The sequence below is a fragment of the Chionomys nivalis genome, chromosome 2 (assembly GCF_950005125.1).
Source record: "Chionomys nivalis chromosome 2, mChiNiv1.1, whole genome shotgun sequence".
Taxonomy (NCBI): domain Eukaryota; kingdom Metazoa; phylum Chordata; class Mammalia; order Rodentia; family Cricetidae; genus Chionomys; species Chionomys nivalis.
In genome coordinates, this window is record NC_080087.1 from 84,417,367 (window position 1) to 84,436,035 (window position 18,669).

Consider the following 18,669-nt stretch of genomic DNA (forward strand, 5'->3'; position numbering starts at 1 on the left):
GAGTTCAATTCCCAGCAACCACATGATGGCTCACAGCTATCTGTAGTGATATCTAGTGCCCTCTTCTGGCCTGCAGGTATACATGCAGACAGAATACTGTATATATAATAAATAAATCTTAAAAAAAATTTTTTTTTGGTTTTTCGAGACAGGGTTTCTCTGTGGTTTTGTTTTTCGAGACAGGGTTTCTCTGTGGTTTTGGAGCCTGTCCTGGAACTAGCTCTTATAGACCAGGCTGGTCTCGAACTCACAGAGATCCGCCTGCCTCTGCCTCCCAAGTGCTGGGATTAAAGGCGTGCGCCACCACTGCTCGGCGATAAATAAATAAATTTAACAACAACAACAAACCCTCAATTATATCCCCAGCACCACCATACACTTGGTGTGGTAGTGCATGTATGTAGCCTTAGAGATCTGGGTCTCCCTTTTCAAAACAAGTTCTTGCTATGTAGCACAGGTTGGCCTCAAATGCTTGTTCCTCCAGCCTCAGCCTTCCAAGTGCTTGGAGTATAGTTGTGAACCACATCCAGCTTTGAGGCCAGTCAGGAACATATGAGATTCAATATGAGAAACCAAGAGAGGGAGTTGGTGAGATGACTCAGTGGGTAAAGAAAGATGCTTACCACCAAGTTTGAGGACCAGTTTGATCCCTGGAACCCATGTGGTAGAAGGAGAGAACAGAACTAGAAGTCCTCTGACTTATTACATCCACACCACACACACCACATACACAAAAGGAATGCTTAAGAAGCCAAAAACAAAAGAAGTAATGGGCACACTAGAGGCTTGACATTGTGCACCTAAATGTCTGTTGGGTAAACTTTCCAAGTTCCCACTTCTCAGTGAGCCAGGCCCTGTCAGCTGACAGTTTCTAAGCCCAGTCAGGGATGGAAATGAAGGTAAATTTATTGAAACTGGTTTGGGGACAGGGGAGTGGACAACTGGGGTTTCCCACAAACATCTGTGGGAAGGAGCTAGCGCCCGGCTGGGTGGGAGCGGGTGCCAAGCCACAGACCCTATCTGAGGCCCAGCTTTTTCTTTTCCTTCTGCTTCTTGCGGACCACATCCAAGTTCCGGTCCTTCCACATGCTTTTGCGAAGCTTGATGGGGCGTGAGCCCACGTACTTCCCTGTGGGAATGGAGGATTCCAGGTCAAACTTGGGAGGTCAGGCTTATGTCGGGGGTCTACCACACTCACTATCCCCAGGACAGGCCTCACCCACCGTTCATCTCACGCATGGCTCGCACATAGTCACTGGGGTCCTTGAAGCTGACAAAGCCGTAGCCCTTGGTTTTGCCTGTGCGCTTGTCACGGATCACCTTAGCCTTAAGGAAGGATGGAAAACGGCTGAAGGCACGTGCCAATATGTCATCATTCACCTCATTGCCCAGGTCCCCGCAGAAGATCCTGAAGTCATCTGGAATTAGGAGAGAGATGAGGTCAGAGCATCCCGGAGTGCCCCTCCTTCTATCCTCAGTCTCTGCCCTGGGATCCTCAGTAATAACTGCCAATATCCACGTGGTAGTGACCACCTTGTGACAGGCAGCCTGTTACATAAGCACCTGAGACTCCCCAGGGCCTTTCCCACTGAGACAGAGGAACCAAGCAGGTGCCTGAACTCACACATCAACCAGAGCTGGGACAAGTTTGGGTATCTGGCTCCAGGGTCTCTACCACCCCATTTTTTCAAACAGAAGTCCAGACTAGCCTTCTAAGCGCTGGGAATACAGGTTTGAACTACCAGACCCAGCCAGAGTCTACACCTTAACCTCTAACTACATAGCCTTTCATCACCTACTGTAGTCTCTTACTTCTGAAATGAAGCCTAACTCTGTCCCAGCTCTAGCCTGTCCTTGGTCCTTTGTGGCCCTGCCACTCACCAGCCTTCTGGCACAACACTGCACTCTTCCTCAACTGCGTTATCTCTGCAAGTCTGTTCCAACTCCACATTGTCATGGGAACACACTGCCTGTCCTTTCTCCAAGGGGACCTCTACCACCAGTCTCACTGGGCATGCTCTTAAATTACTGTCTTCCTCCTTAGAAATAGGGATGGGACGGCCAGGCGATGGTGGCGCACGCCTTTACTCCCAGCACTCGGGAGGCAGGCGGATCTCTGTGAGTTTGAGACCAGCCTGGTCTACAGAGCTAGTTCCAGGACAGGCTCCAAAGCCACAGAGAAACCCTGTCTCGAAAAACCAAAACCAAAACAAAACAAAAAAAAAAACAAAGAAAGAAATAGGGATGGGAGGTCAGCATGATCAAGTCAGCTTCACCAGGGTCACAGCAAGACTGTCGTGGGAAGGGAGGCAGCAGTCGAGGGCTGGAGTGAAGGGCAGTTTGCTCTGCCCTCAGTTATGGCTGGAACTGCCTGCCCCATGGTTTCCATGGTGACTAAAGACACTATTTACGAGTGAGTTAGGCTACCCTAAAAGGAAAGTCTAACAACCCAGAGAATGAAATTTTCTAGCAAGGTCATTGACCCACACACTTAAAAAATAAATTATCATATAATATACAAGTCAGATGTGGTGGCAAGACCACCTTCATTTGAAAAAGGAAGAAAAAAAAAGGTTGCAGAGGTGTAACCTGAGGTCAGGTATCCCACAAGCTGACCTTTCAGCTAAAACTTCCCTTTGGAGCTGGGCAGTGGTGGCACACACCTTTAATCCCAGCACTCGGGAAGCAGAGGCAGGTGGATCTCTGTGAGTTTGAGGTCAGTCTGGTCTACAGAGCGAGTTCCAGGACAGTCCAGGCTATACTGAGAAACCTTTTCTTGAAAAATCAAAACAAAACCACAAAAAAACTTTGTTTTGCAGAGTGGAAGGGTCTCACTATGTACTTGGCTGGCCTTGAGCACACAGAGATCTGCCTGCCTCTTCCTCCAGAGTACTGGGATCAAAGCAGGTGCCACCATGTCAGGCCAGCTAAAGCATCTTTGAGGGCAGGCACTCTTCTCACTTCTTATAAGGCCCACCCTTCCTACGGAAGTTGACAGTCTGGGTCAGGTCTGCAGGTATAGTCGGGCAGGGGAATTCAAGCAAGCAGAGTTGTCACCAGACCCTCTCCTGCCCACCTGGCTTTATGGTCATGAACCTGAGGCAACACAAGGATGCTGGCCAGAATCTAGACACCCTCTATCCCCACAGTTCTGCAGGAACGACTACTCATTTCTTCTGGCTTTAGGACTTAAGTTAGCAGCTAGCTTTTTTCTTTTTGCCTTAAAAAAAAAATCACACACTTTATTTTTGGAGACAGGGTATCACTATATATCTATGGATGACCTGGAAGTTGCTATGTAACCAGGCTGGCCTCGAACTCACAAGATCTGACTGCCTCTGAGTGTGTCACCATACCTGGGCCTAAGATTTTTCTTTTCTTTTCTTTTTTTTTTTTTTAAACTATTTTTGTTCATACAATTGTTGATGTAGCAATGTAGTTCAGTGTTAGTGTATGTGACTAGCATCAATATGAGATATTTATTTATTTGTTTGTTTTTTTAAATATTTATTTATTTATTATGCATACAATATTCTGTCTGTGTGTATGTCTGCAGGCCAGAAGAGGGCACCAGACCTCATTACAGATGGTTGTGAGCCACCATGTGGTTGCTGGGAATTGAACTCAGGACCTTTGGAAGAGCAGGCAATGCTCTTAACCGCTGAGCCATCTCTCCAGCCCGATTTTTCTTTTCTTTTGTTGTTTTGAGACAGGGTTTCTCCGTGTAGCTCTGGCTGTCCTGGAACTCACTCTGTAGACCAGAGTATCCCTGAACCCACAGAGATCTGCCTGTCTCTGCCTGAGTGCGCTCAGATTAAGGGCATGTGCCACCACGCCTGGCTAGATTTTTATTTTAGTACATGTGCACGTGTCTGTGTGGGTAGGTGCACATGTGAGGGCCGGTGTCTCTGAGTCTAGAAGAAAGTGTCAGATCCCCTAGAGCTGGAGTGACAAGCAGTTGTCAGGGTCCTGAACTTCAGGAAGGAACTGACCTCAGGTCCTCTGCAGAAGTAGTCTATGTTTTAACCACTGAAGCATCTCTCTAGCGTCAGCTAAATTTTTTTCTGCAGTACTGGAGATGGACTACTCAGGGGCTCACACATGCCAGGCAAGTGCTCCACCACTGAGCTACATAGGCCAGTTTAATAAAGCAGAAAGAGTAGAAGCTGGGTATAGTGAAACACACTTGCAATTTTAGCACTTGGGAAGTTGGAGTAAGAGGATGGTGAGTTCAAGACTGGCCTTGGCTACATCAAAGAGCTGATCTCAAAATCAATAATTATTGTTATTTTCTTAGCTGTTTGAATAGGATTATAACACGAAAGAAAGTCTTTCTTGGGGTGAATACTGGGTATTGGCTAGGGATGTTGAGCAGTTGGTAGAGCTGACTGCATGCATGGGTTCAGTCCACAGCACTGCATAAACTGAAGTGTGGTGGCACATGCCAGTACTTCAGATGGAGAGGCAGGAGAGCCAGAACTTCAAGGTCCTACTTGGCTACACAATGAATTGAAGACCAATCTGGGCTACATGAGGCTTTGCCTCACAAAACAACCAAAGTAATAATTTCACTTCTTGTTTCAAACAATAAAGAATGAGGGAATCCTGTGAAGGCAGGGTTCTAAGGTTAGCATGACTGCCCAGGGATCCATCCCTAGCATTGCGTGCGTGTGTGCGTGTGTGTGCACGCGCACACAAGCATGCACACATGCACCCAAACACACAGGGATAAAGTGAATACAGCAGAAGGCTAACTGTGGAATCTGGGCAGCAGGTAGGCCATTCACTTATCACTGTGTGCCTCAAAAGGATTGAAACAGAATCCTCTGACCTTCAGCAGGCCAAGCTCCCCATGAGAAAGAGTCTGAAAGCCCTAGGTACCAAGTGGCCTGGTGGCCCTCACCTGTAATTCTATCACTCAGGAGACTGAGCCAGAAGGATTGAAAGTCTAGGCCAGCCTGGGTCACAGAGACTGCCTGTCTCCAGCAAAACCACACCAAAGTCCTAGAGAACAATTCTGCCCACCATGCCCTCCAGACATTGTGCAGTCACTTTTTCCCCTTCCCTGTCGGTGGCCCTGAAAACTCAGGACAGAATGTTCTTGGATGGGTGACGCCCAACCTCTCACTTTGGTCCACTCACCAGCATCCCACTCCAGCAGGCTGGGGTCCTCCCAGCTGCTCCCCGCTGCTGTGCGAATGCAGCGTTTCAATTTTTCTGGCTTGCCTTTCTTCTTGTCCTCACCCAGTGGCTCTGGGACCTGTAGGGGCAGGGAAGGGTGTTGGGAGTCTTGTGCTCTGCACTGCCTCCATCCTTGGCACCTCCCACTCAAGTACTACATAAGCTTCTAGCTGTGTTACATGAGGGGCTGCCTCCCCTGTCTACACCTGACCACCCTCTGACTACAGGGCTATGTTACTGTGTGGAAGCTCATGGGCTTCGGCTTTCTCCCAGCCCCTCTGTCCCTTGCTGCACAGTCCCCGCTTACCTCTAGGGCCATGAGGCCAGGAGGTGGTTCAGGCCGAGGGGGCCGGGGTCGTGGACGCAGGGACAGGAGCTCAGGAATTCGCAGTGGAGGCAACAGGCCACGTACCACCTCCAGTGGGAGGGGCAGGGGCTCAGGCTCAGGCAAAGGCATGGCTAGGGCCAGAGGGAGGCTGGGGCCAATGACAGCAGGGCCAGTTGGGGCTCCTCCTGCCCCGACAGCCACTGCTGCGCCAGCATCCTCCAGCCCAGCTGCTGCGGCCACTGCTGCCTCTTCCTTCTCCTTCAGGCCTAACCCAAGGCCAAGGCCCAGCTCTCGAGGAGCTGCTGGCTCTTCCTGTGGGCAAGGGGAGGGTGTGAGGGCAGCTCATAGGTTCATATCTTACCACCCCCACTGTATACAAAGCAAGGCTCTGGGAGCCGGGGAACAGGGAGCAGAGCAGCATAGTCAGTTGGACACAGAAACAAAGGCAGAAGGGAGACAGACACAGGTGAATGTATACAGGGACAAAGAGGGAATTAAAGGAAAACAAAAACACATGGAAATAATTATCAACAGGTCTTTCTTTTCCTTCCTTCCTTCCTTGTTTTTTTTGTGACAGGGTTTCTGTGTAGCTTTGGAGCCTGTCCTGGAACTCGCTCTTGTAGACCAGGCTGGCCTCGAACTCACAGAGATCCGCCTGCCTCTGCCTCCCAAGTGCTGGGATTAAAGGTGTGCGCTACCACCATCTGGCTAACGTGTTTCTCTTTATACTCTCTTCCACATAGGAGAAAGCTGGGCATGGTCTACATGCCTCTACCCTCATCACTTGGGAGGCTGAAGCAGGAGGACTATAAGGTTTAGGCCAGCCTGAGCTATGTAGCAAGTTCTTGTCTGTAAAGAGCAAAGAAAACAAAGATTTTTGTCATATAAAGAAATGAAACAACACAGGTACAAAGAAACAGAAACAAAGTTGAGGAAGAGAGACTTAAATGTAGTGAGTTAGGACTGGAGCCCCTACCCCCTGCACCTTTAACCACACTAATCAGTCCCCACTTACCAGGGGAGGTCTCAGAGCAGCCATAGAACCCAGGGGTGGTCCAGGGGCCCGGGCCATTGGTGGCAGCATCATGGGTGGTCCAGGAGGCCCAGGCAGAGGGGGTCCAACCAGAGCCTGGTGCGGGGGCCTCAGGGCCATAGGTCGGGGGCCACCTGCTGCAGAAGAGAGAGCAGAATCTGTCAGGGTGTTAGAGGGGGAGTTCCAGGGCTTGAGAGAAATTGCTTGGCAGGGATCATGACCCTGGCCCCTCACCTGCTCTCTGTAGCACGTGGGGGACGAAGGCTGGACGCAGGATAGGGGCCCTCTGAGGGGCCACAGCTGTGGGAGAGAGAGATGGGGGTGTCATGGGGGATTGGGACACTAGGGGCAAGCTGTTTGATAGGTACTCTCAGTACCCAAGAAATCCTGGAGAAGATGAGGTGGTCTTGCCATTGCTTCACTCAGCAAACTGATGTCAAGGATTTCCTGTGGGTCTAATCCTGTTGTGAACAGTGCTAGGAACCCAGCAGACCATGGGGGTGCCAGGCTCTGGGTCCAGGATAGGAGGAAATCCATGCACTGCCAGAGAAGGACAGCCCAAGGAGCTGTCAGAGGCCAGAGTGCCATGACCCAGCCAGGGGACTTGAGGCCTCCTGGAAAAAGGGACTCATGAGCTAGGACCTCAGGATAACTAAAAGTCCAGCAAGGTGTGAGCAGAAATACCTCCACGAGGGAGAGTATATAAGGAAAACCTTTCCCCTCAAGTATAGGTGGTATCCCAGAGGAAATGGGAGGGGGAGTTCAAAGAGAAAGACTGATAGGCATCAAGGCAGCCTTCCTGGCTGAGCAATGGTATCCTCCCGAGAGAACAGCAGGGTAGGGATCTGGGCGGGGTGATCAAGTCAGATTTTCACTTTGATAACTTACTAAAGAGCAGATGTTAAGATTCATCAGACACCATCAGATTAAAAAAGAAAGGCAGGAACAGAGGCATCCCTTAACCATAGTACTCAGGAGGCAGAGAGAGGATTTGTCTGAAGCCCTCCTGGGCTGCATAGCAAGGTCTTATTTTTAAGAGCTAAGGGCTTGGATGCAGTTCAGTGTAGAATACATTTGAGGCCCTGAGCTCATCCCCAGCACAACAAAAGCACAGCAGTATTAACAAACACAATCAAAGTAATTTTGCCTTTGTTTTTTGAGACAGGGCTTCTCTGTAGCCTGTCCTGGAACTAGCTCTTGTAGACCAGGCTGACCTCAAACTCACAGAGATCTGCATGTGTCTGCCTCCCAAGTGCTGGGATTAAAGGCGTGTGCCACCACCACCGGGCTAATCAAAGAATTTTATATCCAACTAAGAACGCACATCTTACCACACATTCTCACAAGCAACATCATATGTGATTGTGAATGTGTATATATACATATATACACCTGAAGGGATAGAGTGGAAAACATGGGGAATGGCTGGTGGACAGAAGGTCTGAAGGTCACAGCTGAGTGACAAGAAGCAGAAGAGAGAAGGTTCCTTGACTTTCTCTGACAACTCAGCCATGCTTGGAGCTCCCGAGTATGGTGGGAGATCAGGATCTGCAAGGAGCCGGGTCACAAAGGCTCCTGACCACTAGTGAGTTGCCTGGCGCTACTCGTGACAAAAATCAAGAGTCCTGTGCTTCGCAAGGCTTGCTTGCTAGAGGAAGCAAAGGTGACAAGCACAGCGAGCAAACTGAAGAGCTTGCTAGAAGGTGCTAAAGCTTGAGGAGACACTGTCGAGGTTTCCAGTGAGGAGTGACAGGACTGAGAACAAACTGACTTGAGACAATCAGGAGGCACACAAGTGTGTGCTGTCCTAAGACATTATCAGAGCGGAGAAAGGAATCTAGAGCAGATTACGGCAAGGAGCCAGAGTTTCTAAGCCTAAACAAGCGTGCCTGGTCAAATGTGGGGTCCTGATCCTCAACCCACCTGCTCGTCTCAGGAACATGGCTTCTCGAGCCTCAGGACTGTCCAGGTGACTGCGATCAGCAGGGCCAAAGCCAACTGTGGGGAGGAGATGAGGATGGTGGGAGGCAAGCTCTGAGTATCCCTTCTTACCACCCAGCCTGACCCACGCCCTCTCACTTAGTTACTTACCTGGGCCCACGAAAGGAGGGCCTCCCACCATGGGAGGAACCACTGTGGCTGCGGCAGCTGCCCGGGCCTCCAGAGTCTGTTGGACCTATTGGGGAGAAGGAGGCCTGGTTCAGAGTTGCTAATCAACGTCAGCTGGCTCCCCCTGGCAGGTCGCCTGTGCTTTATGGGGCTGGTGACCAGTCAGGCTCTGCTACAAGATCCCTTCACTGGGGCTCCTGGAGCCATACTGAGTAAAGCTACTGTTATCAATCTCTCCCAGGATCAACTTCTCTGACTCAGCTCCCCTATAGTACTATCTCCTATCCAAGAAATAACCAAGTCCCCGATTCATTTCTGAAGTCAGGCATGTTCAGGGCAAGGCTGCAGACACCACAGAACTATCTCAAGTAATGTCCAACTTGTCCTCCCTGTTACCTACATCCATTTTACGTAGATTATTAGCCTCGTCCTCCAACTCCTAGAATTTACCCTTGACCCCTCTAGTCTATTATCCAGACAGCCACCTGCTTATCTTGGACCACTATCACCCTTGTTCTTAGAATTCTCTAGTAGTTCTTTATCTCAAAAGTAAAAGTCAGCTGAATGGTAGTGGGGGTGCACACCTTGAAACTCAGCACTCAGGAGGCAGAGGCAGGAGGATCTTCGAGTGCTTGAGGGCAGTCTGGTCTACAGAGTGAGTTTCAGGACAGCCAAAGCTGTCACAGAGAGAAACCCTGTCTCGAAACCATGCCCTCCCCCCGCAAAAAAAGTAAAAGCCAAGATTCTCAAAGTAGCTTACAAGACCCTGCACAATGTAGCTTCCATCACTGTCTTCTTCTTCTTTTTTCCTGGTTTTTCGAGACAGGGTTTCTCTATAGCTTTGGAGCCTGTCCTGGAACTCGCTCTGTAGACCAGGCTGGCTTCGAACTCACAGAGATCCACCTGCCTCTGCCTCCTGAGTGCTGGGATTAAAGGCATGTATCACACTGTCAGGCTCCATCTTAAATCTTCTAGACTTTCCTTTCTGCTCAGGTTCTCTGCACATTCAGCTCTCTGCTGTTGCTTGAACACTATGACCACTATACACTGTCTCAGGGTCTACTGTGGGATAACATCACTCCAGACATCTGCATGCCTCCGTCGCTTGTTTATATCTTTGCTTTACTAAAATAAAACACAGAGGCCTTCCCTGACTTTGCCCCCCTCTTTTTTTTTTTTTTTGTTTTTTTTGTTTTTTTTGAGACAGGGTTTCTCTATGTAGCTTTGGAGCCTGTCCTGGCACTCGCTGTATAGACAAGGCTGGTCTGGAATTTACAGAGATCCACCTGCCTCTGCCTCCCAAGTGCTGGGATTAAAGGCGTGTACCACGACTGCCCAGCTCAAACTTTGCCCTTCTTACCACTCTGTAATCTCTCTCCCTACTAAAATGTAAACACCAAAGAAGCAGCATAACTTTTCTGTTTTATGTTCTCCTATATGCTCACTGATCAGAGCAGAGCAGTGCCAGGTGCAGAGAAAGCACTCAACGGCTGCTTTTGCTCCTTTTTTTTTTTTTTTTTTTTTTTTTCCGAGACGGGGTTTCTCTGTAGCTGGAGCCTGTCTTGGAAGTAGCTCTGGTAGACCAGGTTGGCCTTGAACTAACAGAGATCCGCCTGCCTCTGCCTCCCGAGTGCATGTGCCACTACCACCTGGCTTTTTTTTTTTTTTCAGTCTTTTTTCAATGCAAGGGACCTTATGGCTTTGGCATGCTAGGCAAGAGATCTATAACTAAGCTGCATCCCAGTTCACCTAATAACTGCAAACAGAATTAGCAAGTTTCTTTTGCTGGCACTCATTCCTTCTTTCCACTAGTCATATAAAGCTGACTATCAAGCATTGGAATATTATCAATGAGACTTGGGGACGATTTAGCAAAAGTATACATTTTACTATATTTTTGTGGTGGTGGTGGCCTTACACACTAGAATTTTGCACAGGCTACATAAGTGCTCTACTACTGAACTACAGGGCAAATCCGTGAGTGTAAGCTTTAAAGATGTTTCTGAAGAACACTAAACTGCAGAAAGTTTATATAGTTGCCGCCACTGCAGAAAGTTCTACCAGATAGGATGCTGCAGAACAGATGCTTCCAAAGGATTAAATATACTCTGTCTTGCATCCCGAGTTCCTGGTACATCAGTTATTTGTCATGCAATAATCGCTCTCCACAGATAAACCCTCCTTAGAATCAAAGCACTGTGTTCCCCCGACTCAAAAGCTGTAGCTCCCGCCTTACCTGCTGGTACGTGTTGGTGGCGATAATTGGGCGGATCACAGGAGCTGCTGGGACCTGCATGGCTTCTACCGTGGGCACCGCAGGCACAGCAGTTGGGATTCCGGTCACCGGAGCTCCCAGGACTTCTTGCTCAAACCTGAGGGAGCGGGACAGATACTGTATGTCAGGTTCTCTCACCAAGACAGGGGCGCTGGGCACATCACGACAGCGCCTTCATCCCGGCCAAAGCCTCCCCGCGCACGTCTCCATGCCCCGAGTCCCTCGGATCCCACAGCCCCAATGGAGCCGCATCAGGCCTTTGAAGACCCGGAGGCTCCAGGGTTCAGTGGATTTGCCCGGAAACCGCTTTTATTTCTCCTGCTCAGGGCCTTACAGGGCCATCTCTGCCTCCATTTCTTTTAAGCGTTCCTCGCCGCTCTTGCCCGGGAGGCCGACGCCAGGCCCCGGGACCACAGGGCCTCCCGCAACCGGGAGTCCCGGAGCCGGCCCCGCCCCTGCCATCGCTGATGCCGTCGCCTTCACGGCTCCTCTGCCGCCGCCGCAGATTCTACGGTCGAGCCCCTGGTTCCTCCGGGTGGGATCCGCCGCTGACGTGTGGACCAGCGCGACGGAAGCGCTGCGTGACGCCGTAGGCCCAGGAACTGGGGCCAATGAGATATGGCCACACCCCAGGAGGAGCACAAGCCAATCAGAGTGCCGGAAGAACAGGGCCCGGAAGGGCCCCACAGCTGTCAGAGCGTGGCAGAACGGGCAGGCCACGCCCTCATGGATGAAGGGGGCGAATGAGAGCGAACAACGTCATCAGGCCCACCCCGCTGTGGAAGCCGGAATTTCGAAGTACGGAAGTTCGGAGGGGCTCTCCAGAAGTTTGTCAACACTGCCAAATCCGTTATCTGTACGCCTGACCCAGGGCAGAGGTCTCCTGACGCTCTGATAGGCGTCAGTTCATTTTTTATTTTTATTTTTTTTTTATGTTTTGGACAAAACTTAACTTTACGGACTGCCTTCATGTTTTCCTTTTGGGGTTTTGTTTGGTTTTTGAGACGGTCTGGCCCTTGAACCAAGACATGGATCTCACTTGGTAGCCTAGGTTATCTTATTGGCTTAGCCGGGTGGTGGTGGCACACACACGCCTTTAATCCCAGCACTAGGGAGGCAGAGGCAGGAGGATCTCTGTGAGTTCGAGGACAGCCTGGTCTATAAGAGCTAGTTCCAGGACAGGCTCCAAAGCTACAGAGAAAACCTGTTTCGAAAAAAACAAAAAGAGCCGGGCGGTGGTGGCGCACGCCTTTAATCCCAGCACTCGGGAGGCAGAGGCAGGCGGATCTCTGTGAGTCCGAGGCCAGCCTGGTCTACAAGAGCTAGTTAGTTCCAGGACAGGCACCAAAGCTACAGAGAAACCCTGTCTCGAAAACCAAAAAAAAAAAAAAAAGAAAGAAAGAAATCTTCTTGCCTCAGCCTTCGAAGTGGCTGGAATTGTAGGTATGGACCGAAATATTTTGATGCTAGAGCTATCTAGAGAGAATTGAAGTTTTTGTTTGTTTTTAAGTTAAAGACTGGCCTTGAACTCAGAGATCAACTGTTTCTGTCTCCTGACTGCTCCACCAAGCCTGCTAACATTTTCATGAATTAAGGTTCATGGGTTATTCTGGTTCCCTCTGTGTTCGTCTAATGTTCCTATTCTGTTCTAGCATCTCACCAGGATGCCACATTCCTATTACATTGGGTTTCCATGGGCTCTTCTTCCCTGTGACACGTTTGAGGAATGCTGGTTAGGTGTTTTGTATTGTGATTTGATGTTTGTTTGTTTTTTTCCTCATCGTTATTCTGGTCACGGGTCTTTGGAGAAAAGGCTACAGACGGTAAAGTGAATTTCTCCTCAGAACCCAAGAATACAAATTATAACAGGGTTAACACCTATTGCTTGGATGAGGTTATATCGAGCATTTACACTATAGAGTTCCTTTAAAAAGTGCATTTCTGCGCACATCTTTACTCCCAGCACTCAGGAGGCAGAGGCAGGTGGATCTCTGTAAGTTCAAGGCCAGTCTGGTCTACAGAGTTACAGGACAGCCAGAGATACACAGAGAAATCCTGTAAAAAAAAAGTGCTTTTCAAAGAAAGACACCATCAAGTGCAGTCTTAAAGAATAAGGAATTACATGTCACTTCTTTTTGATACAGGAGCTTATATGCCCAGGTTAGCATCCTCTTGTCTCAGCCTCCTGAATTCAGGAACTGTGTGTGTGTATGTGCCACTGTGTGACTTTGCTACACTTCCTTGAAAGAATATAAATTATTAGATATATTGTGAGTGACAGATTTCTCTATTGTCATCCATTTATTCAATCATTTATATCAATATAGACTCATGAAAACTTATGCTTTAGGCCATAATTTTATATTTAAAGTTTTTGGTGTTTGGAGACATCTTGCTGTGTAGTTCTGACTGGTCTGGAACTCACCATGCTGACCTCAATTTTGTGTTTGTTTTTTGAGTACTGGGATAACAGATAAAAACCATAGTTGTGAACTGGATGGTGGCACATGCCTTTAATCTCAGTACTCGGGAGGAAGAGGCAGGCGGATCTCTGTGAGTTCGAGGCCAGCTTGGTCTACAAGAGCTAGTTCCAGGACAGCTCCAAAGCTACAGAGAAACCCTTTCTCAAAAAACAAACAAACCAAAAAGACCCCATGTGTGGAACTAAGCCAAGATGGTGGTGGGGAAGGCCAGCATACTTCATAGTGCTGTTGTTCTTTAACCACTGTATTTGGTTGTACCCTTCAGAAGCTCATGATGCCAGGTTGCCCTTGGTGATGCCAAGATTCTTTTCCATCATTTTAGGAAGTTGGACACAGTCTTATAGAAATAGAGAGTTCTGTGCTACTTTTTAAAGGGGTTGTGTGTGGGTGAAGTCTCACTGTGTAGACCACATCAAACCCAACGTCTGTTGTCCCTACCTTCCCATTGATGGGATCACAGGTGTATCACTTCACTGGGCAGATTTTTTTTCTCCATCTTTGACATGTGAGAGCTCCTTAGGTTGGCTCTATCGTCCCCACTTGGCCAGTTGTTCTGAAGGACATCTTTGCTTTCTGGTACAAAATAATTTCTATACATTTGAATACTTCTTTACCCAGATCTAGAATCAGTCGTTTCCCTGGGATTCCTGGCTTCATCAGAAATAGCACCAGGATTGTTCATTCGTCTATGTTTTGTTTTTTTGAGACAGGGTTATTTTTTTTTTTCCCTGTGGAGCAGCTATGTCTGTCCCAGAACTTGCTCTGCAGACCAGGCTGGCCTGGCCAGAGATCTGCCTGCCTCTACCTGGAATTAAAGGTGTGTGCCATCACCACCTGGCCACCATGTTGTCATTTTATTTACAATGAATGTTTTAGGAAAATCAAGTTTCATTTCTTTTTTTTTTGTTTTTTTTGTTGTTGTTGTTTTTGGTTTTTTTTGTTTTTGTTTTTCGAGACAGGGTTTCTCTGTGGTTTTGGAGCCTGTCCTGGAACTAGCTCTTGTAGACCAGGCTGGTCTCGAACTCACAGAGATCCGCCTGCCTCTGCCTCCCAAGTGCTGGGATTAAAGGCGTGCGCCACCACCGCCCGGCTAAGTTTCATTTCTTGATAAGCAAATACAATATTGTAAGGTATTTGCATTGTCTCCCTTTATGAAAAATTTAAATAACACTTAATTGTGTGTGCCCATGTGCATACCATAGCACATGTGGTAGACAGGGGACCACTGCAGGAGTTGATCTCTCCTCCCACAATGTAGTGAGATCCTGGGGATTGAACTCAGGTCATCAGGTGTGGAGGCCCTTACGCAGTGAGTCAGCTCACCACTGCTCCTCCAAAGTTTAATAAGTATTATTGGGATATGTGTAAAATAAAACAATATCAGATAATTTTTCTTGGATAAACTCCAAGTAGCTCCAAACATAAAAAACATAAAAAATAGGTGCTGGAGAGATGGTTCAACAGTTAAGAGCACTGACTGCTCTTCCAGAGGTCCTAAGTTCAATTCCCAGCAACCACATGGTGGCTTACAACCATCTGTAATAAGATCCAGTGCCATCTTCTGGCCACATGCAGACAGAACACTATATACATAATAAATATGAGTCTTAAAAAAAATAGGAAAAAACTGTAAGACTAAGCCAGTGACCTAGGCCGGAGCAGGTCTGAAGCAGTGAACTCCAAAAGAGCTGGACTGAGCCAGCTACCTAGGCCAGAGCAGGCCTGAGACAGAGCGGATCCAGACCAGGGACATTTGTGGAGGCAGAACCGAGCCAGCAACCTGGGCCAGAGAAGACCTGAGACAGCAAACTCCAGAGAAGCAGGTACAGTGGAGCAACTGTTGAGCCAGAGACCACTGTGGGTCTGGGCATGAATCTGGGACCTTTGAGGGAGTAGACCTGAGCCAGGACCTCTACGGGTCTGGGCATGAGTCTGGAACCTCTGAGGGAGTAGGCCTGAGCCAGGACCTCTGCTAGTTTGGGTGTCAGTCTGGGACCTCCGATGGAGTAGGCAGGAACCAGAAACCTCTGTGGGTCTGGGACCTCTGAGAGAGTAGGCCTGAGCCAGGTCCTCTGCGGGTCTGGGTACACCTGATTCTGAGACCTCCAAGGGAGAAGATCAGAGCCAGAGACCTTTGCAGGACCAACCCCAAGCCAGGGACCTCCACAGGAACAGATCCAGATCAAGGATATTTACAGAAACAGGTCTGAGCCAGCAACCTAGACTAGAGAAGGCCTGAGACAGCAAACTCCACAGGAATGGAGCAAACCATGGGAGCGCTGAGCGACCTCCAGGAACACAAAGTGACCAACAGGGTAACTGGAACCATGGTACTGACTGCACCATGAGGAACAACCATCTGAGCCTTGGATCCACTGGCACCTAGAAGATTAATCACCAGAATCACGGACAACCCAAACCATACCAATTAGAGGAAAAGATGAGTAGAAAAGGTAAGAACACATGCAACACCATAAAGAGCAAGATGACACCAGTAAAATCTAGAAACCCTACAACAGCAAGACTTGAAAAACCAAATATAGATGAAACAGAAGAAAATGACCTAAAAAATAACTTCAGGAAAATGTTTGAAACTCTTAAAGAGGAAATGAGAAATTCCCTCAAAGAAATGGAGGAAAAGACAAACAAAAAATTGGAAGACATCAGCAAATCCCTTAACGAAAACCAAGAAAAAGTAATCAAAAAAAAAAAAAAAAAAGAAACTATTCAAGACAAGAAAACTGAAATAGAGACAATAAAGAAAACACAAGCTGAGGGAACAGAAATCATGAGAAAACAATCAGGAACCACAAACGCAAGCATAAACAGAGGAAATAGACTAATCAGTTAAAGAAACCACTAGATTTAACAAGAGCTTAACCCAAAATATGCAGGAAATATGGGACACCATGAAAAGACCAAACCTAAGAATAATAGGTAGAGAAGGAGAAGAAGTTCAACTCAAAAGCACAGAAAATATATTTAACAAAATCATAGAAGAAAACTTTCCCAACCTAAAGAAAGATATGCCTATAAAGATACAAGAAGCTTACAGACCACCAAACAGACTGGATCAAAAAAAAAAAAAGTCCCCTTGCCACATAATGATCAAAACACTAAACATACAGAATAAAGAAAGCATATTAAGAGCTAAAAAGGAAAAAGGCCAAGAAACATATAAAGGCAGACCTATCAGAATTACATTTGACTTCTCATTGGAGACAATGAAAGCCAGAAGTTCGTGGTCAAGCATTATGCAGACATTAAGAGACCACGGATACCAGCCCAGACTATTATACCCAGCAAAACTTTTAATCACCATAGAAGGACAAAACAAGATATTCCATGACAAAACCAGATTAAACCAATACCCAGTCACAAACCCAGCCCTATACAAAACACTAGAAGGAAAACTCCAATCCAAGGAAGTTGGCTACATCAACAAAAACACAGACAATTGATGGTCTCATAAAAGCAAATCCCAAAGAAAGGAAAAACACACAAATTAACATCACCAACAATGAAAACTAAATTAACAGGAGATAACAATCACTGGTCATTAACATCCCTTAATATAAATGGACTCAACTCACCTATAAGAAGACACAGGCTAATAGACTAGATATGAAAACAGAATCCATCCTTCTTCTGCATACAAGAAAAACACCTCAATCTCAAAGACAGACATCACCTCAGAGTAAAGGGTTGGGAAAAAAATTTTCCAATCAAATGAACCTAAGAAACAAGCTGGTGTAGCTATCCTACTATCTAACAAAATAGACTATAAACTAAAACCAATCAAAAGAGACAAAGAAAAACATTTAATATTAGTCACAGAAAAAAAAATCCATCAAGAGGAAATCTCAATACTGAACATCTATGCCCCAAATACAAGGGCACCCTCATATGTAAAAGAAACACTTCTAAAGTTTAAATCATACATTAAACCCCATACACTAATAGTGGATGACTTCAACACTCCACTGGACAGATCAATCAGACAAAAAATGAAGAGAGAAATAAGGGAACTAACAGATGTTATGACTAAAATGGACTTAACAGACATCTATAGAATATTTCATCCAAACACAAAAGAATATACCTTCTTCTCAACACCTCATGGAACCTTCTCAAAAATTGACCACATACTCGGTAACAAAACAAACGTCAACAAATACAAAAAAAAAAACTGGAATAACCCCATGTATCTTATTAGATAACCATAGCTTAAAACTAGAAGTCAACAGCAATACTAATTCCAGAAAGTCCACAAACACATAGAAATTAAACAATGCTCACCTGAATCATCAATGGGTCAAGAAAGAAATAAATGGAGAAATTAGTGACTTCCTAAAATTCAATGAAAATGACCACACAAATACCCAAATTTATGGGACACAATGAAAGCAGTGTTAAGATGAAATTTCATAGCACTAAATGCCTACATAAAGAAGCTGGAAAAATCCCACACTAGTGTATTAACAGAACATTTAAAAACTTTAGAACAAAAAGAAGCAAACTCACCTAAGTGAACTAGATGGCAGGAAATAATCAAATTGAGAGCTGAAATCAACAAAGTAGAAACAAAGAAAACAATGCAAAGATTCAATGAGACAAAGAGTTGGTTCTTTGAGAAAATCAATAAAATAGACAAACCTTTATCCAAACTAAACAAAAGGCAGAGAGAGAATATCCAAAATTAAAAAGGGGACATAACAACAGACATGGAGGAAATACAGAGAATCATCAGGTCATATTTCAAAAACGTGTACTCCACAAAATGGAAAACGTAAAGGAAATGGACAACTTTCTAGATAAATATCACTTACCAAAATTAAATCAAGGGCTGGAGAGATGGCTCAGCGGTTAAGAGCATTGCCTGCTCTTCCAAAGATCCTGAGTTCAATTCCCAGCAACCACATGGTGGCTCACAACCATCTGTAATGAGATATAGTGCCCTCTTCTGGCCAGCAGGCATACACACAGACAGAATATTGTACACATAATGAATAAATAAATTTAAAAAAAAGCGTATTTTGAAAAAAAAAACAAAATTAAATCAAGATCAGATAAGCAAATTAAACAGACCTGTAACTGCAGAAGAAATAGAAATGGTCAACAAAAGTCTCACAACCAAAAAAAGTCCAGGATCAGATGGTTTCAGCTCAGACGTCTATTAAGATTTTCAAAGAAGAACTAATACCAATACGCCTTAAATTGTTCCACACAATAGAAACAGAAGGAACAATGCCAAAGTCTT

The 18,669-nt window shown here is 46.6% G+C and overlaps 1 protein-coding gene across 3 annotated transcripts; it reads right to left on the reverse strand.

The window, feature by feature from the left end:
* Window positions 1-893: 893 nt before the first annotated feature.
* On the reverse strand, window positions 894-11,510 carry Rbm42 (RNA binding motif protein 42). Of its 3 annotated transcripts, XM_057756978.1 has the most exons (10): window positions 11,261-11,510; window positions 10,888-11,023; window positions 8,634-8,718; window positions 8,466-8,540; window positions 6,777-6,842; window positions 6,525-6,700; window positions 5,489-5,821; window positions 5,143-5,260; window positions 1,224-1,418; window positions 894-1,129 (listed from the first exon to the last, which is right to left on the reverse strand). In XM_057756978.1, exons 1-10 carry the CDS (start codon window positions 11,386-11,388, stop codon window positions 1,017-1,019), a joined length of 1,425 nt encoding a protein of 474 aa, XP_057612961.1. In that variant the 5' UTR covers window positions 11,389-11,510; the 3' UTR covers window positions 894-1,016. The 3 variants fall into 3 exon arrangements, with proteins under 3 accessions (XP_057612961.1, XP_057612953.1, XP_057612944.1); XM_057756970.1 differs by lacking the exon at window positions 6,777-6,842 and having other exon boundaries at window positions 6,525-6,676; window positions 11,261-11,502; XM_057756961.1 differs by lacking the exon at window positions 6,777-6,842 and having other exon boundaries at window positions 6,525-6,679; window positions 11,261-11,502.
* Window positions 11,511-18,669: the final 7,159 nt, after the last annotated feature.

Excerpts from the sequence above, each read along its gene's own strand:
- Rbm42 (XM_057756978.1), bottom strand. The coding sequence starts at position 11,388 with ATGGCAGGGGCGGGGCCGGCTCCGGGACTCCCGGTTGCGGGAGGCCCT. Across the intron at positions 8,541-8,633 it reads CCCTCCTTTCGTGGGCCCAG|TTGGCTTTGGCCCTGCTGAT; the intron begins GTAAGTAACTAA and ends TCCTCCCCACAG. Across the intron at positions 5,822-6,524 it reads CTGCTCTGAGACCTCCCCTG|GAAGAGCCAGCAGCTCCTCG; the intron begins GTAAGTGGGGAC and ends CCTTGCCCACAG.